The sequence below is a fragment of the Neovison vison genome, chromosome 13 (assembly GCF_020171115.1).
Source record: "Neovison vison isolate M4711 chromosome 13, ASM_NN_V1, whole genome shotgun sequence".
In the NCBI taxonomy this organism is placed as follows: domain Eukaryota; kingdom Metazoa; phylum Chordata; class Mammalia; order Carnivora; family Mustelidae; genus Neogale; species Neogale vison.
In genome coordinates this window covers 133,553,744-133,576,005 of record NC_058103.1, presented here as the reverse complement: position 1 = coordinate 133,576,005, position 22,262 = coordinate 133,553,744, and the positions used below count along the sequence as shown (strand labels likewise).

Here is a 22,262-nt window from a genome sequence, read left to right as displayed (position 1 = left end):
ATAAAAGAATACATATACAGACCTTAGATCAGTGCCTATTATCTGGCAAACATCCAGTAAATACTGAAAATAATGGGGCGCCTGGGTGGCTCAGTGGGTTGGGCTCAGGTCATGATCTCAGGATCCTGGGATCGAGTCCCGCATCGGGCTCTCTGCTCAGTGGGGAGCCTGCTTCCTCCTCTTTCTCTGCCTGCCTCTCTGCCTACTTGTGATCTCTCTCTGTCAAATAAATAAATAAAATCTTTAAGAAAAATACTGAAAATAAAAATTCATTTTCACCAGGATCTAGATATTTTAACCTTCTTCTCCATATTCCTCCATCCTTTGATAAATCATTACATGTATTTCGGAGCTATCTGACTTACTAGTAATGTTCCAGCAAGAATATTACTTTAAAGATATTATTAAGGGGCACCTGGGTGGCTCAGTGGGTTAACGCCTCTGCCTTTGGCTCAGGTCATGATCCCAGGATACTGGGATCGAGCTCCGCATCGGGCTCTCTGCTCAGCGGGGAGCCTGTTTCCTACTCTCTTTCTGCCTGCCTCTCTGCCTACTTGTAATCTCCGTCTGTCAAATAAATAAATAAAATCTTTAAAAAAAAAGATATTATTAGGACAGTTCTACTAATTCTTTCATTTGATTTAATTATTTTAATGTGCTAGAACATATAAGAAATGGACAATTTTACAAAGCAAGTGGGTAGAAAAAAATTACTCCATTTATATAAATATGTAATCAAATTTTTAGGAGCCCTATCTGTGGTGACTTTAACCATATCCACAAATTCTTTGACACTCTTCCATTCAAAGGGTGCAGCCTAATTTCTCTCCTCTTGAGTGTTTGTTAGACTTAATGACCCATTTGCCTGAAGTAATGGTACATGACTTCTAAGACTAGGTCATACACATGGCTGCTTCTTCCTTCTCTCTCTTGAATCACCTTAAATGAAAGAAGTGAGCTACCATTAAAGGCACCTGGGTGGCTCAGTTGGTTAAGTGGCTGCCTTTGGCTAAGGTCATGATCCTAGGGTCATGGGATTGAGCCATACATTGGGCTCCCTACTGGATGGGCAGTCTGCTTCTTTTTCCCCACTGCTTGTCCTCTCTCTCTCTTTCTCAAATAAATAAATAAAATCTTAAAAAAAAAAAAAAAAGGAAGCTGGCTATCATGTTATGGTGATGCTCTAAGAACCCTACGGGGGTTGCACATGGTGAGGAATCAAGGAAGAAGGACTCCTGCCACCAGCCAGCAAGGAATGGAGGCCTCCAGCCAATAACCAAATAAGTGACCCATCTTGGAAGTAGATCCTCCAGCCCCAGTCATGCGTTCAGACTACAGTCACAGCCAATAGCTTAACTGCAAACTTATGAGTGACCTTGAGCCATGATCTCTGCTAGGTAGCACATTTGTTAGTTAAGCAGCTACATTTTGCAGTAACTGTCATGCAGCAGTAGTACCCAAAACATCATCTATTTGGTAAAGAAACATAAACCACAAGTTATAGTTCTAATAACAGCAGAGTAGATTCCATCATGCTAACTCTAAAAAACAATAATGATAAATTCTCAAAAAAAGATGTACTAAATAGAAATATGACTTTATAAGGGCATTCGAAAGCACACAGAAGAAGGCAGAGGCAGGCAGTGGAGTCAGGTCTCGAAAGAAGGGAGCCATATTTAGTATGACGCAAGTCTAAATCACTTTTCTTCTATGGGAACTCCCAGTTCTCTTGGTATATAGAGAGGCTAGAACTTAAGGAGGAAAAATGCAATCTAATTCTCGTGGGATGTCATAGGATGGAGTTAGGATGGCTAGAGCAGCTGGAAATTGAGATAAATCTCAGAAAGGAGAGAGCCACAGAACAGGACATATAAACTCCCCTCAAATGGTTGGCTGATCCCTGAACAAAACACTTTTGGGCAAGACTCTCAGAAATTCAAGAGGAAAAGACCAGCTGGAGGCTGAATGAGCTGAGTGGATATTTCAGACGCTGCCCACTGCAGGAGAGTCAATTTGGACTTTGATTCTTGTCAAGTTAGAGGTCTTGGTAAACATTTCAATCTTTCCTCTGAGATGCCAAAAGGGTCACAATCTGAAAGGAAAGACCATGTGGTTGGGATAAAGAATCTTCCCTGAGGCTAAGGGCAAATCAGAAAGAGATCAATCATAAAAAATGAAGAGTCAAACCTCCACATGTTCAAAATGAACTGACTGCTGGAACGAAACTCAACAGCATTTAAAGATCACAGAATCCAGAGTCTCTACAATGTAGCACAACAATGTCTAGGGTACAGCAAAAATTTGCTAGCCATGTACAAAGAAACAAGAGTATATGACCCATTGTAAAAAGAAGAAGCAAGCATTTCAAGTACTCAGAAATAACCGAGATACTGGAATTAGTACAAGTCTTTAAAGTAACTCTTAAAAATATGTTACAGAATCAATAACAAAAGATAGAAATAATGGGTGAAGAGAAGAACCTCAGGAAAGATGTGGGAACAATAAAAAAAAATGTGGAAATCACAGGACAGAAAGGCATGAGATCTGAAAGTTAAAAAAAAAAAAAAGAGAATTCATTGGATGGAATTAACAACAGGTTGGACACCACAAAAGAAAGTATTAATGGGCCTGAAGACAGTGCAGTAGAAATCATATAATTTGAAGCACAGAGAGGGGAAAAGGACTTAAAAAGATGAACACAGCCTCAATAACCTGTAAGGTATATCAAGGAATCTAACAACTATAACTGGTACCCGAAGAGAAGAGAGGGAAAATAGGGTTGAAAAAAAACGAGATAATGACAGAAATTTTTCCACATTTGACTTAGACCGAAAAATAAGAATAAGCCCCTAGGAAAACAAGCAAACCTCAAGCCAGATAAGCATGAAGAAAATTACACCCAAGTATATCATACTCACCGGCAAAGCACAGATGGAAAAAAAGAAATCACACTATGTAAACGGGGAACAACAATGCGGATTAAAAATGACTCATCATCAGAAACAATGGACACCAGAAGACAATGCAAGAACATTTTTAAAGTGTTGAAAGAAAAACATGTCCCATTAGAATTCTGTGTTCAGCAAAATTTCTTTCAAAAATGAGGTTGAAATAAAGACACTTTCAGATAAATGCTTAGATAAGTTGTCATCAGTACACCTGCACTTCAAAAAACATGAAAAGAAATTCTCAGGCTAAAGAAACATGGAAACCACATAGAAATCCAAAGCTAGAAAGTGAGGATGGGCCCCGGGAATGGTAAATATGTAGGTAAATATATCCTTTTCCATTAGGATTTTAAAGTCAACTGTTTAAAGAAGAAGAACAATGCCTATGGGTTTATAACATATGTAGTAAAATTAAAAAAACAACAGCACAAAGCATGGGAATAAGTGTCCATTGGAATAATCTGGTTCAGGTTCATGTCTAATACATGAAATAGTCTGAGTACTTCCAGATAGATTAGAACTAAGTTAGGAGATACACTTCAATCTCTTGAGCAAAAGCTAAAAGAAATAAATAAAAATAAATAAAAGGGTACGCTTACGGTCAGTTCCATGGGCATCTCCTGTGTATTAGCTCACTCAGAGAGGGAGGCCATGTTAGGGATGCCTGAGGGTTGCTCTGTCCAGGGCTGGGCTTGGAAGAAGGGGTGTCTGCCTGTGTGGCAGGGCTGGAGCAGTATACAAGCAATTTGGAGACCCAGCTGTCACAGGTCCCCTGGGTCAATGCCAGCCTCCAACCCCATACTTGGCATCTCCATGGCCAGCCCCACCCTATCCGTAACCGTACGTGGCATGCTTCCATGCTGACCGTCCTATTTTCCCCTAAGCACTTTTCCTGTTCCCAGTCAAATTCTCTTGTACTGAGCTCGTGTCTCAGCCTCACACTTCTGCCCCCACTGAGTACTTGCCGTGCCACAACCCCCCATCTGCCTGTCATTTCAGTACTTGGTCTTATACTATCTTTCATGTTTGCACGGTTCATCCCAAAGACATGCGAAGCTTCTTCTAGAAGGTCGCAGATTGTATCTGTCTTATCCTTATTCTTCTTCCCCTCAGTGGCTAGCACAGTATTATACGTAAAGATATGAAATACATTAATTAAAAAATATTCCTCTTCCCAAGCCCTGTGGTCAAAGAAGTGATCTCTTCCGAATTCGGGAAACTGGGGTAACATTTCCGCATGGAGTACTGAGTGAGAACCAACCACACTCATGGGCACTTTCTCTGGAGGTTCTCTACCTCCTTAACTGCTCTGTTTGCTCATCGCAGCCCACAGAGTGGGTGTCACCTACCTGCCTGACTCCAGAACCCTCTCAACCAGGACTTCTCAGACTGACATTGGCTGTCACACCCTCTCGGGATTTTGATATAATGCAGATCCTGACTCAGTAGATCTGGGGCACTACGATTTTCTGTACTTCTAACAGCTCCCCGAAAATGTCAGTGCTCCCAGTCCAGGGTCTTTGGGGTGCAGGGCTCAGACAATTCCAAAGGTAGATTGCCTTGAGCCCTAACTCAAGGCAACACAAATCACTTTTATTCTGTCTCTGAATTTCGGCAGGAGGGATGGAGTTGCTCAGAGTCCCCTTGCACTTAGCCCTCGGCCAGTGGTTTCTACACACAATGCATCTCACTTCATGGTCACAACAGACCTGGGGAGTCAGTTGAGTTATTGCTATTCTGAACCGAGGCTCAGAGAGGTTACATGGATTGTCCAAGAACACACAGCTAGCGGGTGGTGGAATTGGGATTGGTATCCACGTCAGGCTGGTCCTACAGTTTATAGCGAGACTTCTTAGGGGCATGTATCCATCGGAACCTCCAGCGTGATCCAGGGAACCCATGGCCCAATCTCTCCATAGTAGACCTGAGAGGCTACAATCACTCCAGCAAAGGCAAAGCAGCAGGGAAGGCAGTGCCTTGGGAGGGCCCACTGAGCATGAGCATCTCCAAACTGAGAGAGTTCCCACCGAGAACAGGGGCACCCCAAAGCCAGCTGGATGCTCAAGGACCATTCATGCCCAAGGCTCGCACCTGCTCAGCTCCCAGTTCAGCGAAATGCCCCTAACTGCTACTTCGGAGTACCTGCGGATTGCCAGTTGGGGCTGTCAGACTGCCAGGCTCAGGCGGGGAAGACGAGATGGGACTCTTTGCTCTAAATCCCCCTCCTAGCAAGGGAAGCCTGACTCCTAGATAGAGAAGATAACCAGGAGAAGCAGAAACACCTGGGGTCAGGTTCCTTACAGGGACCCGGAAGACCTGGTCCCCCACCGGCCGTGGCGAACAAGCCGAGGGGAGCAGAGTGGGCACGGAGCCAAAGGGAGAGACAGGAAGAGGCTCTGGGGTGATGGGAAGGAAGGCTGCAAGCCAAGGCCTAAATTGGGAGGACAACCTGTGACCAGGGGACACTATGACAAAGGTCCCCTGGCTAAAGCTGAGGGGCAGGGGCAGGAGAAGTGAGCCAGCAGACTGGAGCAAGGACTTTCATTGTGGGAGTGACAGGGAGCCCCCGCAGGGCTGTGAGCAGGAGGGAACCAGCGTGGCCTTTTCTGAGGGGTGGTCTGGTTGACAGTGGTGAGTCAGACTAGCAGGGCCGAGAAAGAAAGGGGGTGCCTTCCCTATGGCTTTTCAGGCAACACCGTGAGCAATTCCTTAGCGGTGAGGCCCCAGTCATGGGGTGCTGGCCGCCTGCCACCAGGCTGCAGATGGGGGGGGGGCGTAGGTCTGACACAGCTGGTTGAGGCCAGCAGAGGTGAAGCTGTTGCCCCTGGTGGGACACCCCTGCTGCGGGCCCCGTAGCTCCCCAGCTGCGTGCCCCTGGACCTTACCTCCAATTTTGGCATTGTACGCTATGCCCACGATGCAGTAAGAGTTGTTGGCTGAAGCAGCGACCTCCCCCGCGCAGCGAGTACCATGTCTGAAGCAAAGCAGAAAACCAAGTTAGGGCTCCGCCCGGCAATCGGGAGCACGTCCCGGGCATTGCTCAGGTCTCCTGCAAGGAGGAGCGTCACTTAGCCTCTGTCCTGCCCCCCCACCCCCCCACCCCTCCCTTGCTGGCTGCTCCCCCGGCAGGGAGCCTCAAGCCCAGCTTTGCCCAACCCCCAGGGCAGTCTTGCCCCTGCACAGGGCAAGCACTTCCCCTAATCCCAGGATGAAGTGAGGGGCTTCTGCTCCCCGCACCCAGGGTCCGGGGCTTTCCTCCTCCCGAACTATGCCTTCAGGTCACCCACAGCACATTGTCTAGCACATTACAGGTGCGGCGTAGACATCCGTGGGGCTGACAGGATGGTAGGGAGAACGAATGGGTGTCCTGTGCCCCTGCCACCCCAATGCTCACCTTGGGACAGCCCTCCCTTCCCCTCCCCTCCACGGCCACTTAAGCAGGAGCCGAGGAAGAACGCTTGAAATTGGAACACTCAACAGCGGCGGAGGGACTGCGAAGAAATTACCAGAAAAACAAATTGCTTTCCTCAGTAATGACCCCATTTTCCAACATGCTTCATGGAGGCAATTCCTCTGCAGAGAGGCCAAAATATGGGCAAGTTTCAACAGCCCATCTCTGTGAGAGTCCATGGGGATTAGAATCATTGATTTAAATTTAAAACCACCTTTAAAAATAGTCCTGGGTCTGCGTGCTAGCCTTCTGGAAGGGAGTCATCCGTCCTTCTGCGGATCTCGTGTCACCCCCTGGGGCCAGGGCTGTCCCCAGTGTCACCGAGCTCCATGTCTCACCCAGATTCAGGCCTGCCCTTCACGGGTCACTATGTCCTGTCTGGATCATTCCTCCCAGCCCCCTGGATGTGTGGCTGGGAAATGAGGCACCCTGCACCCGAGGCGTGCTCATGGCTGAGCAGGAAGGGCACCTCCGGACATGACCTTGGGACATGAGGCAGGAAAGCAGCCCTCAGGGCTGGGGCCTCTGCTAGCTCTGGGGACTCTGAGCTCTGTGGTGTTGAACACATCAGCCTAGCTGAGCCTCCCTGCACAGCACGGCATGGGTACCCGTGTTTGAACCTCACCATGGACTCTACAGAAAAGCAAAATACTATATGGGAGGGAGAAGGCACCTTGGCAAGCATTGTGTCAGCTGGGAGACCAAAGAAAGGTCTTTTGTTCTTTTCCACGAAATATTTCAGGAGGAATGGTACAAGCTCAGGGCAGGGGGCAAGTCAGCAGAGAAAAGACAGGCAGAACACAGTGAATGAAGTCCCAGGGCCAGGTCTGCGAAGCTGGACTTGACTCCCCCCACAACAGGGCTGTCACTTCACAGCACACAAGTCATCTAATCTCTCTAGACCAGCTGTCTTCGTTTGCAAAATGATGCAAACAGCTACCTAGATGACACCCCGCACGGTTTCTTCCCCTGTCTGTTCAGCCCACCCACAACCCTGGGAGGCAGGGAGCATCGTCTCCACGGGAAAGTCTCTTAAGACTGAGATGAAGCCTCACATCCAGGGATGGTAAACTTGGACTTGAACCCAGATCTATCCAACATCACTCAGGGCCCTTCCACCTCTCCCATAAGGTCATGGATGAAGACAAAAAAGCTCAGGCATGTGACTTCTGTGCTCCACTAGGCCAAACCGCTGTTTTTTTGTTTTTTGTTTTTTGGGGTTTTTTTGTATTAAAAGAGTTTATTCATTTGAGAGAGAGAGAGAGTGCACATGAGTGAGGGGAGAGGCAGACTCCCCACTGAGCAGGGAGCCCGATGCGGGGCTTGATCCCAGGACCCTGAAATCATGACCTGAGCTGAAGGCAGAGGCTTAACTGTCTGAGCCACCCAGGTGCCCCCAAACTGCTGTCATAACACAACTGGTCATGGAGACAAGGTTGGAAACAGAAACAATGTTGGTCAAACATCTGTTTCTAGCTGACCAGCAGAGCTGACACCCCAAGAAGAGGCGAACTCCACAGAGGCTGTCTTGTGCCTGAAGGGCTGTTCTGGGACTGGCTTCTGGCTCCTGGCTAAGCCCCAGACACCGGCCAGGCAGCCCCATCACCCTTCTGGAATCCCTACGGGGGGCCAGTTCAATAGTGATTCTGCAGGGAGAGGGACAGGGAAGCAAGGAAGGAGGAGACAGAGTGACGTACTTATTTTCATTGCTGGCATCATAGCGCGGAGACGGGTCATAATCATTTCCGTTGACATCATAGCTGGCGTAGGAATCCTAAGAAAGGAAATCTCAGTGATTGAAGAGAAATGGCACAGCGTGCTTGAAATAATTTTTATGCTTCTATTAGAAAGTAGAGAAAAACATACACTTGGTACTCTTGTTCTAGAACTATCATCTTGTGTATGTTTTTATTGCAGTAAAATACACCCCCCGAAAATGTGCCCTCCTAACCATTTGAAAGTATGAAGTTCAATGGCATTAAGTACATTCACACGGTCGCTCACGCGTCACTCCCCTGCACCCCCAGACCTCTTCACCTTGCAAAACTGACACTCTGTACCCATTTCCCTCTCTCCGCTCCTCCGGCTCCTGGCAACCCCCATTCTGCTTTCTGTCCCCAAGAATTGGACTGCTCTAGGTGCCTCTTCTAAGTCCAATCATACAGAATTTGTTTTTTGTTTTTTTTTTTCCATGATTGGCATCTTCTATTTAATGTCCTCAAGGCGCACCCGTGTTGCAGTATGTGTCAGACTGTCCATCACCTTATATGTCTAATGTTCGTGTCTCTGTTTAGACACTCATGGTTACGGTATTTGTATTATTTCACACCCTCCTTTTAAATAAAACACTTCAGAAAAGCTCTCATGGATTGTTGACTGCAAAACTGCTCCTTTTAAGGGCTGCGTGATTGTCTCTCCAACAGACAGGGCATGGGTGAACTCAACCTTGGTTACACATGCAGGTTCGTTAGAATACATTAGAATATTGAATGCCTCCTTCCTATGCGCTCCATGCCAGGCTCGCTCCTTTACATGTACAAAGACGTTCAGTCCTCGCAATGACCGGATGAGGTGCCATTTCCCAGATGGTGACACTGAGGCCCAGAAGTGAAGCAACTTGCCCGAGGTCTCGGAGCTAGTGAACTGCAGAGCCCGAACAGAACCCCAGGCAGCTGGGTCCAGAGCCCAGGCTTGACCTGTGTCATGTTTCACGCCGCTTGCGTTAGCCCGATGACCATCTCCGTACCCGTTTGTGAATTCTTTAGGACCCATTCTCAGGAATACATGTGACTCCTCAAACATCTGGACCGATCCTTCTGGGCAACCCCCAGCTCCAGGACGACAGAGGGAAGTGTGTTTCGCCAACACCCCCCTCCCCCACAACATGGTTTTCTGTATTGTTTAATATAATGGGGTGGGAGCGGAGAAATGGCACCTTATGGGTTTTATTTATTTATTTATTTTTTAAAAAATTATTTTATATTTATTTATTTACCTTATGGTTTTTAAAATGTGTATTTATGGAATGACTAGCATGGTTGAGTATCTTTGCACGTTCCTAGGCTTGACTTACATAGTTTGGAGCCAGGTCGGGGTGGTTCCGCTCTATGCCATCATCGAGGATGGTGACCACCACATTCTTCCCCGTGTAGCCCTTCCTCCACGCCGCCTGGACGTTCATTTCTGATCGGCAGCGGCTGTTCTTGTCACCACAGTGCTGTAGGCACAGAAGACACAAAGCCCAGCCCCAGCACGGACTCCTTGCAGCCACAGCGTGGCATAGATGGGCACATAGATGGGCACATCGTACCTTGCAAACCCAGCAGGGGCGTTCTTATGCGCGCAAGTGAATGAGGAGGAAACACTTCCCTGTGCCCTACAGAGCAGACAACCTCTTTCTCCCACCCATTCCCAGGAAGAGTGAATGGGAAGTGCTCCCCGAGCTTTTCCTACACCTGGCAATCTATCATTTTCCTAGGGTATTATCTCCTTTTGTGGGCTCTCACTTTTCACTGCTTAATTAGTCCTGAGCTTGCATGAATTCACTGCCCTGCTCAAAGACTCCACACCCCCCACCCTGGGGAGGTTTTGCATCATTCTTAAAACTTTCACAAGAACATCTGTGCTACGCAGCACTGAAGCAGGGATTTCACAATGATTGGAAATGCGTCTGTTTGCAGTTGCCGTGAGGATTTAGCTTTGCTGGGGGAAATGAACCCATCCCAGCAACACGGCAGTGCAAATGCCCAGGGGCCAGTGAAGCCCACACCCCACTCACCATGTACCACATGTTGGACCAAATGGGGTCGTTGAAATAGAGGGCCTGCGGGTCGCTTCGCACCTGTCTCTTCACTCTGCGTTTAACTTCTTGTTGTTGGAGCCATTTCACCTGGCAGGGAGAAATGCAGTTACTATTTATTTTAAAGAGGATCGCATGATTGTCTGTAGCCTCTCCATCGGCGCTACAAGTGTGAAGACTGTAAAAAGGGGAGAAATTGATCAAACGGTTATTGGAAGTTGGAAGCAAGACGTTCTACAGAGAGTACAAGAATCAGTAAATTACAGTAATCCATACATTGGAATTTTTAGTAGCCTCTGGAAACATGGTACCAAAATAAGCACAGAGAAAAATCTAGCAAGAGATATGGCAAGATATTAAGAGCTGTAATTCTTTGGTAGTGACATTATTGCTAATTTAAAATTTCTAAATTAGGGTCCTCTGGGTGCCTCAGTTGTTAAAGCATCTGCCTTTGGCTCGGGGTCACGATCCCAAAGTCCTGGGATAGAGCCCCACATTGGGCTCTTTGCTCAACAGGAGGCCTGCTTCTCCCTCTCCCACTCCCCCTGCTTATGTTCCTGCTCTCTCTCTCTTTCTGTCAAATAAATAAATAAATAAAATCTTTATGAATAAAATAAAATTTCTAAATTATCTTCAGGGTTTTTATAAATTTTCAGTTGGCATGATCTGCCTTCACAACCAAGAAAACGAGTTTGCGAGGGAGTATCTGTGATACTTTGGAGCAGGAATCCAGGAGGCCTAGCTGCCTAGATTCAAAACACAGTCCCACTCTCACCAATGTATGACTGAGAGCAGTTCAGTAACCTCCCTGGCATCAGTTTGCTTGTCTGTACAATGGGCACCATCATGGGTTGTCCTGAGGGGGCACTGGCGTATGAAGGAGTGTATAGAAAGCACTCACTTCAGCGTGTGTGTGTGTGTGTGTGTGTGTGTGTGTGTGAGAGAGAGAGAGAGAGAGAGTGTGTGTTTCGAGGTTGAAGACGTTTGTTTTATTTGTATTTTTAAAAGATCATGGGGGAAAGAATTCCCACGCCTTGAAGCAAAGCATTTTCTTGCTACTGTGGTCCCACCTGATTCAGTAATGGCTCCCTCTGGGGCTCAGTCTGGAACTGGGGTGGGGATATGCAGGATGACGGCACTGGGGCTCTGCTCTCAGGAGTCTGTGCTTTAGGTGGGGGTCCCCCACCAAGCCGCCCAGAGTGTGATGCAGGCTCTGAAGGAGCAGACAGGTAGGGAAAGTGGGGCGAGGAGGAGAAGGAGTGGGGGAGGGGAACTTCAAGGGTTGGAGCAGTGGGGGCCCAGCGGGGGACGCCAGGAAAGGCTGGTGACCTCAGGCTCGGACCCAAGGCTGGCACAGCCACCAGAGGAGCCACCCAAGGCAACTCTGGAAGGGAATAAAAGGCCGCCAAAGGCAGAGGGGCAAAATATCTTCCTTCAGACCTCTCTTGGCCTCCGTTTCCCCACACTGTCCTGAGGAAGGAAAGCAGGACAGCCCCATATACCGCCTCACATGTAAGGGCAGGGATTGATCTGAAAAGGCAATATGGATCAACAGGAAAAAGTGCTTAGGAAGAAATATCACAGCCTGTCCCACTACCTACGTGCTTTGTTCCTGAAACACCAGGAGACACCCAGGTTCCTTAGAAACACCACAAACAGTTCAACAACAGTTTGGGGCTAGGCACTAAAATGAACCTCGGCCCCAAGTCCTAGATAATTTATAATTGCCGTGAATAGATACATCCATGGAAAATAAAACTATACAGTGAGATATTTTGTTCACAATACCCTCTGATGGCATTTTGCAACTTCCCCATAAATCACTGTCTGAACCAGAAAGATTTACTCAGTACACAACACTTAAGACAATATTTCCTAATCTGCTAACACCCTAATTACAAAACAGAGCGTTGCGTGTACCACTAATGGCTCCAAGCTCCCCGGGGACGTTCCCAATCCATCTTGTCCTACTGACTCACCACCCACCTTACTAACATCCAGCACCTTCCAACGCTTGTGGACATCCAGTTATAGAGGAGAAGGAGGTGAACTCTCTTCTTCCAAGCTTGAGTGGGTCACCAGGGAGATGACATGGGAAAGCATGTTGCCAGAAGTCACAAAATAGTCCCCTGGTGGGATGAAAGGGTGAGCACCCTGGCCCCAAACCCAACGCTAACACACAGTTCTGAGGGTGGGCTGTCCTGGCACGGGTCCACGGCACAGTTTGGGGATCTCCCTCTAGCTTGGGTCTCAGGGGCAGCTCTCTCTCCCAGGACAGGTCACTGTAAGTCTTTGACAACCGGTGAGTGCTGGCAGGCCAATGGAACCAAATATCACAAATTATCCAGATGGAATCACAGGGGCCCTCACTGTCTCAGGCTGATTGGGCCAGTGGTCCTTGGGTCTGGGCTTCCTTGCCATTGTCTCTCTCTGGGCTCCAGACATTGCCTTGTTTCTCAGCCAAGTGCAGGGAAATATAAGGGGATCCCTGACGCGTGTGATTATCTTTCTGAGAAAAAGCAACCTAGGATCCTTTGTGGGGTTTCAAGTATTCTTCATAATACTTCTCTGGAAGTTCACCCAGACTGCCCTTTTACACTGAAGATTCACTCATGGTCTATCTGGATTTCCCAGCTTCCCAAGGAGGCATTCAGACTTTCTCCTGGTGAAAAATGCAGGGGAAGAGACCATGGTACACACGGTCTACCTTTCAAGGCCGCAGAACTCAGAAAATCAGTCTTGAACTCAAGCAAGTCTGCAAAGGAGTGGGCCTGGAGCAGAATAAAACACATTTAGTGCCTCAGGATACCTGGTGAGGGTATGAAGACAATGGATCATGCATCAAGCTTTCAGATCACTGCATTGAAGGAAGGGGGAATACAGCACACAGGAAAGTGCCTGCTCATTCTACTTCACTCCCCACAGGCTTCTTCTTCTTCTTCTTCTTCTTCTTTTTTTTTTTTTTTAAGATTTTATTCATTTATTTGTTTTTGAGAGAGGGAGGGAGGGCAGAGGAAGAGGGAGACAGAGAATCTCAGGTCAAGCAGACTTCACACTGAGTGTGGAGCCCAGCATGGGACTCGATCCCACAACCCTGAGATCATGACCCAAGCCGAGATCAAAGGGTCAGATGCTCAAGCGACTAAGCCCCCCAGACTTCCTCCGTAGGTTTATAGGAGGTTGATGGTGGCTTCCCAAAAGGTATGTGCACCCAGAAGTAATTAAGTTAAGGATCTCCAGACGAGATTACCTGGGTGATTTATTTGAGTGTGCCCTAAATTCCAGTGACATGTGTCCCCATGCAAGAAGGCAGGAGGACAGCCCTTGGGAAGACAGAGACAGACGCAGAGAGGGGAGGGAGGCAGACACCAGCCAAGGAATGCATGGAGCCACCGAAAGCTGGAAGAGGCAAGGAAAGATTCTCAGCTGCAGCCTTTAGAAGAGCTACTGCCCAATGGATACCTTGATTCCAGGCTTCTGGACTTCAGGACGGTGACATCAGAAACATCCGTTATTTCAAGCCACCCAGTGTGTGGGCATTTGTTACAGCTGCCCTCAGACGGTAATACAGGTTTCAACAGTGGCTTTAATCAGGGCTGAGCTTTGTCAACCTTTGAGAATCCCTGAGGCTATCCCGCTGAAGGAGGGTCTGGGATTCCAGCTCGCCTGAGCTCCCCTCTCCCACTGGAGACCTCCCCTCTCCCACTGGAGATGAGAACGTACAGGACCCCAGAGGAGGGGCTGCGGTGGCTTGAGGTGGTTCTGGGAGGGGCCCTGGGCTGGGGAGAGAGGCTGGAGGCAGTGGCTCTTGGGGCCAGCTCCGGCTGGAACCATTTCCTGCACAGACCTGTAGCTCTCGCCCCGACCACTCCCCCTGTTCTCCTCAGTGGGTTAAAGCCTCTGCCAGGTCATAGGGCACCACACACCTTTTCCCTTGAACCTCACTCTATGCCCAGGCCATTCCCCCCGGTCTTCCATCTCCAGCAGGCTGGCCTGGTGGGTCCCCTAACCCCCCACCCATCCTCAACCCAGGCCACTTACTTATATTCATCTTTTGAGCCTCACACATACTAGAAACCTTTTCTGATGTCCAGGCTGGCCACTGAGGGGGTCCCCCTCAGAGCTCCTAGGCTCCCATGCATGTCTCTTTACCACTGCCCTCACTCCCCAGTGTGCCCATTAGCCCTTCTTTCCTCCCACAGGAAGGATAACTGAGGTCACCCTGGTTTCCCCAGATCTTAGCAAACACCTGTCCTGTGAAGGTCCTTGCTGAGCAAAGCTCTGCTGGACCACAAGCATCCGCTTTCTTATGGAAAAGGCAAGATGAAACAGACACAGAATGAATACAAACTTTGGAGACTCTGCCAGAAGTGGGGGTCCATCTGATGGCCCTCTGTCCCCACTGGCCTGCGGGTGGGGCCTGGGTTTTGCCCACCACTGTATTTCAGTGTACCTAGCACTGTGTGGCACACAGAAAGAGTTCACTAAATGCTTCTTGAAAACAGGAGTGAAGTTAAATGAATACATTTCTGATTACAAATATAACAACGAGTAGACTTTTAAAAAACACATTTCAGGGGTGCCTGGGTGGCTCAGTGGGTTAAAGCCTCTGCCTTCAGCTCAGGCCATAATCCCAGGTCCTGGGATTGAGCCCCACATCGGGCTCTCTGCTCAGCAGGAAGCCTGCTTCCTCTCTCTCTCTCTGCCTACTTGTGATCTCTGTCTGTCAAATAAATAAATAAAATCTTTAAAAAATAATAATAAAAAATAAATGGAAAACACAATTCAGAGGAGAAAGTGCAACTGAGTCTTAATGACCACCCCATGACCTTGACTGATTTTTTTCTGTGGAAGATCAACCATAAGTGATTTGGGGCAAGAGCAATGTTTGCCAAATGCCACGTCTGGTCCAAACACAAGTCACCTCTCTTAGCACACCGGTATCAGCCTGCATAAAACGTCCTGATTTCTTCCAAGTCCTATTTTGAAGGTGGAACTTCACGCTGACCCTCTTCCTTTTATGTTTTTCTTGGTATGTTTCTTGCTGAACATACAGCATATTGATCATAGAAAGTTATAGAAAGTTATTTGCTCGAGAAGAGAATTCTAGGCATGCAGATGGCTTCATCATCTTCTCCAGTTTATGTGAATAGCAATGCTTACTTCTGCCAGGCATGCCAATCCCCCATCTTTCTTCTTGAAGTCAAATTAAAATTAGGCCTCTGGTGAATGCCATTCTGTAGATAAGGTAAAATGCAAAGAAGGGTGTAAAGAGGTAACATCAATGAGCAGGATCCCAGTAGATGGCCTGCAGGTGTCACGGGTCATCGATGCTACTGAACTATGAAACTGTCCAAGCGGCATTCTGGCAGGTGTGCCTTGGGCAACCCTGGTCATGTTTTCTTCCCTGTGGGCCACAGACCTGTTGCCGGACCAGAAGCTGGGCATAGCACAGCAGTCATGGGCTCAACAAGTGACAAAGGGTTTGTTTTGTAGCTTCCTCCCATGAGCCAATGCCCACCGTGAGAGCATGAAAGCCCAGTTCCATTCCACCCAAAGCTTCCACGTGCTCATGTCCTGCTACAAAGCCCTCATGGCTCATGGGGGCCCCACTATGGCTTCAGAAGCCTCAGGAAGTTGGCAGGAGCTAGAAAGTCCTAGAAGGAGGCTCCAGAGTCTTTGCCCTCATATGGAGCTAAGACAACAAAGACCATTCACAGAGACCCTTGTCCCCACATCTTCTCAGGTCCCCACTACCTCCAGGAGGAAGAGCACACATTTGAATCAAGCGGCTCAACTCCCTTGACATGCCCCCAGTATGCTCCGTTCACTGAGAGTTAATTCTCTGTGGGTTCAACCTTCCATGCACGGTTGTATCCAGAGCGTGGGAGACAGCTCCTGCCAGCTCTCTTTTTTCTTTCTCCCTTAGCATCATCAAAGAGAAGGGCAGCTTCTTCTGTAATTGCTGAAGGACAGGGAATTGCCTCTGCTGTTTGCTTGTGAGTAAGCCAGCCCTGACTGCCAACCAGGAAATAGCTGTGGAAGAAGTCAGGGGCCAGACCCCCGAGGGCCCAGGTGCCACCAAATCCTAAGACCTCCTCCAGGAGAGAACAAGCTCACCAGAAGGAATGTAGACAATAACCCTCCCTCTCACTCCACCTGTGGGAGGCTTGGCAGTCTGCCTGGGCTTCAGCTTCCAAGCTGTGAAGTCAGGGGGTCAGATCAGCCCATTTCCCAATGCAGGTTGGACCGACTTTCAACCAGGAAGCCAACCCATGGGGGTGAGGAATTGAAAGAAAGAACGAAAAATAATACTCCCCAACCAGTGCAAATCACCTTGCTTGCAAGGTGGCCTGTCTTAGGACAGGCAATGGTTAATGCACACAGGAAATGAGCCAGGGGGTTAGGCAGGGGCCTTCTTCCCCTGGTCTAGGGTCCCTCAAGAATGGAAGGATAGGCAAAAGTCCCAGGAAGCCCCAGAAACTATAGGCAAAGTGGTGTGGACATGATCACATGATTTCTGCCCCCACCCCCTTCTGGAGAGAGAGAGAGAGAGAGAGAATCTAGAAATTTCATCAGGTTTTCAAATGGACCTGCAATTCCAAAATGGGTATGAACCATTGAATTCAGCTAGACTCACGGAATAGAAAGTGGATCAGGCCTTTCCATGTGAGGAATGGAGAAGTGCAGTCACACTTATATTCCTGGGGGTTGGCAGGGAGAGGAACCAGGCCTGCAAGCAAGCAATGACTGGACAGCCTCATCACAGCCTGTCCCCGTGAGATACCCGAGCCCCCCTAAGAGTATCACTTGGGGCAGAGTGGGGAGGGATACTAGGCTGGTCTGGCAGTGGCTTATCTGAAAACCCAGGAACCAAGGTAGTAGATGAGGTAGAAGAGAAGGAAGATGAACCAACAAAATAAAGGGTATCTTGGCTCAGCACAGAACCCCACCTTCTCTCCCTCCCCACATCACAGAGGCCAACTGGGCCCTAGCCCCAAATCCGCTTCCTCGCCACAGCAGAGCTGAAATGACGTGTAGGGTATCTCCAACCCTTGCCATCCAAGCTGAACCACATGGACACAGCTGTTTCACGAAGGAGAGAGAGGATAGTACTCATTCTGCCCATTTTGGAGACGGGAAAATATAAGAGTACTTTGGGAAACTGACTCTCCTCATTCTCTTGTTAGTTAGTTCTTACTCTGCTGGAAGGAAAGAGCAGGTAGCCCGGTCCGCACCCGAGTATCACTTGTCTCTGCTCACGGACAACAGGTCAGGTGGCCAGAGCCTAGTGCCCCTCTCCTCCCCACCCTCCAGTGTTCACCAAGTCGATACCAGCGAGCACATCCAGCGTCCGGCTGGACCATCACTACTGTCATCACTAGCCATACAAGATACAGCGTGATTCATTCATCCAGGCCCTTTTTCGGATTTTTGTCATCATGTTATGAAGGCAGGCCATAATTCACTTCTGATGTTTTTACGTAAAAAGACGGGAATAAGCAAATGATAACAGATACAACTGGATTATGTGAACCTACTCTGTGCGACTGAGTTATGTTTCAATGAATGTTGACTAAGTGTCTGTCTACTATTCCCTGGGTAGTTTGCTAGACTCATAAACAACTGAGATGTGGCCTTGGCCCTTGAGAACGTTATGGTCTGCTAGCAAGAGATGGGCTCACGTGCTTCTCTCTGCAAACTCCTCCACCTCAGGCCAGATTACCTTCCCATCATCTCTCCTTAGGGTCTGGGAAACTACACACTCTCCCCAGCCTCATGCTCCCGGCGCCCTGGGGAACCATCTGCAGCTCCCGCCAAGCCTGGCTCTGTCGCATACCAGATCCCAGATGCACTAAACCACTCATCACTCCCACCAAACACTGCCATGTGCTCCTGTGTGCTCCCACCTGGGCCTGCGACCTTGGCACAACTTCCAGAATGGCCAGGAAACAGATGTTTATGGGAGCAAAAGGGAGGAGGCCGTGGTCAAGTAAATCCAGCAGCTGCAGAGCAGGACAGGCTTCTTTCCTGTTCTTGTGTGTACTGGGAGCCTCAGAGAGGGGGACGACACAATTTCTCCTACATCCATGGGACCACTAAGCCCTTCAAGATGGCGCACTGTCCATGACCACCGGCAGCTTGGAAGGAATGCCGGACTTGGAGCCCCCCAACATCAAATCCTCTCTGGCCCCACCCCTGCGACGCTCAAGGGTCAGACTGGGATCAGAGTGGTGAGATAAATAGACACAACCCCTCCACTCCTGGAACTCAGTGAGGAAATCTCCCAAGTCAAGAATATAAACATATAATGGTAGGGAGGGCAAGTCAAGTCAGAGGGCGCTGAGCTGACTTCTGGTGGCCAGCACACACGAGCTGAGGTGAGAGAGGAAGAGACACAGGGAGGAAAGGCAGTCTGGAGGGGGAAAGAGCCAATGCCATGTGAGGAGGGCTGGAAAGGCCAGTGTGGCTGGGGTCTGGCGGAGGAAGAAGGGTCTGGGACCGACCTCTCAAGGGCCAGTGGCAGCGTCCTGTATGTGTCACGGGATCTCTTAGGAGGATGGTGTGCAGACTGGTGAGAGGCAAGGAAGCCCATGGTGGGCCAGTGAGGAGGGCAGGGCAGTGGTCCAGGTGAGAGAGGGCAGGGGTGCATGGGGCGACGTGGGTCAAGGGCAGCATGGGGTGGGGCACGTGTGGTGCGAGGGAGGGCACGTGTGGTGCGAGAGAGGCTGCTGTCTCTCTGAGACAGAGGCGGGGTCAGAGGTGGTCAGCCGGGCTGGGGAATGCATGGACTTTGAGATGTCTGTGAGGCATCTAGGCAGAAGCATCAAACGTGCTAATGAAATAATAAAGCTCTATCTTTTAAAGTATTTTTTTTTAAATGACCGTTTTTACCAATTCAGAGTAGCCATTCCACTCGACCCAGCTGGGTTGTCGAGAAAATATGAAGACAGTTGCAGTTTTCTCCTGCCCCCAGATGGACAAATCCAGGGGACCCTGGGAGGCGGCCCTCTCCTGTCCCCAACTCCCAGCCACGAGTTCACTGACCCTGAGAGCAACTTGGTCACTTACTGTCTGCGTGCTTGAATGTGCCAGGAACTTTTTGTTTGCACTTTGAATGGTTCTAGCACAACAAACGCTCAGATAAAATTCCATCTGTGGTTAATGGAAAGATCTGCTTAAACGTTGCATCACTGCTGGAAAGAAACCTGAGCTTTGATTAAACTCTGGGGGCAAAGTCCCATCCTACAAAACAGAATGCCTACTCCGGTCCTAGAAACCATTTCCAACTTCAGAGCTTCAAGCACTGACATAGGCCTCCAACTGAAGGCTCCCACAGCCCCCAGAAAGAGCCATGGAGGGCCTGCTTGATAACATCTTTATCCTTCCCTTTCCGTCATCAATCTGGCTGAGAACGGAAAGGAAGGGAAGGGCTGAACCACAGTCATCACACTAAAATGTAAGGGTTGGAAGAGGCAGCCAGCCACACCAAACTATAAGCCAGCTTGGAACAAAATCAGAACGAGTAATTTAAAAAAAATTTGTGAGCCCTAGCAGCCATTGGCCGATGCTTCTGTAACATCCACCCTTCTCCAGACTTTTGGCAAAAGAACAAGTTAAAAACAAATGCTTTCAGTTTGCTTAAATGACAGCCCCTGGAAAAACCCACGGACTGATACTGCACACGGAGAATAGTCGGGCTCTTCTCCCAAGGAGATCCACAAAGCGCTTGGAGCCAAATGGCCCTTTTCAAGGGAGGTTAGAAAAAAACTTCAAGCAAAGGTAATTAAGAACGTAAAGAAAATGACAGCACAATTCTGGGATGGGATCTGCGCAAAAATAAAAAAAAAAATAAAAAGATGCTTAGTGAGTGTGTGCATCTGCACACAGGCACACGTGTGTGAGCAGCGGGACGGAGTCTCCAGTATTGCCTCCCCTGCTCGTGTTTTGTTTTGTTCGATATTAACAAATGTACGCTCCATCCACTCTTTCATGAGGTAGGGATGGATCGTAAATTCTATCCCTTATCAAAGCACTTTTTCTACAATAGGAACTGGAGCTAATTATAGTAAAATACCATCTGCATTCGATTGCACTGTACTCGAAGCTCTCTTACATTCATTTCCAGTTTGGTCATTCAGACCCAATGGCGACTTCGCATTCCAGTGTCTCTGAATAACATTAACTCATCTCGTCCTTTCCTTAAGAATACTAATCACAGCCCCTCCAAATGCCTAGGTGTCGCAGAAATGTCTCGCCGACGTAGGAAAGCATTCTGGAGGGCTGCGAGAAAAATCAACACGAAGCACTTGTGTGAAACGGGTAATTTGGCCCGATATTTCATCAGAAGGACAAGACCGAGTAAGTATTAGTTAGTCCGACTGATGGCTAATTGATCTGGTTTGTATTCAACTAGACTGACTTAAACGAGGGTATTTCGCTTGCGATTCTGAATTCATAATTGGTTCAGATGTCTCTCTCTGCTTTCCTGCGGCTACAAATTTAATTAGCACTGCGAGAAGGCAGCAGCCAATCACACGCAAGTCACAGGCGGGTCCGCACTCTGCAGACTGTTTACCTTTTCTCTCTTCTAGAGTGGCACGAAGCTCTGAGAGCAGCCCCGCCAGGAGCTTAGTAAGGTCTTGCATAAAAAGGACTTGTATTTGGGAAAACAACAGCCACAGCCTTTGCTAAGGGAAAGTCTATCCTCCTCCTCCCTTCAAGGACACAGCGGATCGCTGGGAATGGTTTGCCCTCCGTCCCAAACAGAATGGAATACTCTGGGACCACCTCAAAGGAACAAGCCGGTCACCTTAGGTGCTGCCTCCAACCCTCTGCTGCCCGATTCCCATGCCCTGCTCCGCGGCGGGCTTGCCCAGGGCAGAGGCCAGCTGGGTGGGCATTTCTGCCTCCCCTGGGGCCCAGGGCCTGGTATCCAGCATGTGCACAATTAACTCTTGGGGAAGGAAAGGAAGTGCAGTCAAGTTGAATACCTTTAAATGTTTTTTGTTTTTTAGATTTTCTTATTTATTTGCTAGAGAGGAAGAGGGAGAAACAGACTCCCTGCTGAGTAGAGAGCCCTACGTAGGCTCAGTCTGAGCTGAAAGAAGATGCTTAACCCACTGAGCCACCCAGGTGCCTCTGAGTTTTTGTTTTTTTTGCTTTTTTTCCCTTAAAGATTTATTTAGAGAGAGAAAGTGAGTGAGCGTGGAGGGGGAGGGGCAGAGGGAGAGAGAGAATCTCAAGCAGACTCCACGCTGAGTGTGGAACCCTGCACGGGACTCGATCTCACGACCCTCAAGAGTAGGACACTTAACTCACTGAGCCACTTCGGTGCTCCAGATACCTTTAAATGATTTAAAATTCAGTTGCTTAAAAAAAACAACAACAGGTCCTGTTTCAACTCTGCTGTAGTTCTAACCTTGGAGGAACAGCTTAATTCTCAGAACACCCTGTGGAAAAGGGGCCAAGAAATGCACTGCCCCATTGTCTTCTCATCGCATGCTTCCACGGCAGGGACGGGGGCTCCCCCCTCTTCAGATGGCTTGCCCTTCGTTGTAACTATCTGTGCAGTCACGACTTAACAACTCTGAAGACCTGGGATGAAGAACGAGCATGTCGTCCTCAGAAGACGGAGCGCACTGTTTGCTTGGATGTGAAACTGTGGAGGGTCTGCCAGCAGCTCCCTTCCTAGCTCCGAAGTTTCTCGATGCTTTGACAGAGGCTGCTGCTGTGAATCTCAGCACCACCCCCCCCACCACCACCACCTCGCAACCGCCAAGAATCATGTTTCTTTGGTGACCAAGCACACAGTACCCCTTCCACTCAGTTTCACACCAGCAGAAGCATTAGTTCTGCTCAGCCTTCTCCGGTTGCCCCATTCTGTCAGAGTCAGCAACTACAATCTGGCTCTGCTTCCCAGAGGGAAAAAATTATACCAGCCCCTTTGAAAAACATTCCTTCCAGTTCCATGGTGTGAATGCACATAGGTATAATCATAGCCCCCTAGGACCAGGTGAGCTGAGGTACATCAAAATGCTCCAGCACACAGTAGCTCCTCAAT

The 22,262-nt window shown here is 48.7% G+C and overlaps 1 protein-coding gene across 2 annotated transcripts in view; it reads right to left on the bottom strand.

Moving 5' to 3' along the window:
• PCSK6 (proprotein convertase subtilisin/kexin type 6) overlaps positions 1 to 22,262 on the bottom strand; it is a 189,835-nt gene that overhangs the window by 118,942 nt on the left and 48,631 nt on the right. For both annotated transcript variants that reach the window (XM_044232007.1, XM_044232008.1), the window contains exons 3-6: positions 10,178 to 10,288; positions 9,473 to 9,616; positions 8,097 to 8,173; positions 5,834 to 5,922 (exon numbers count right to left, since the gene is read on the bottom strand). In XM_044232007.1, coding sequence (XP_044087942.1) covers positions 5,834 to 5,922; positions 8,097 to 8,173; positions 9,473 to 9,616; positions 10,178 to 10,288 — 421 coding nt within the window. The remainder of the gene's footprint in view (positions 1 to 5,833; positions 5,923 to 8,096; positions 8,174 to 9,472; positions 9,617 to 10,177; positions 10,289 to 22,262) is intronic.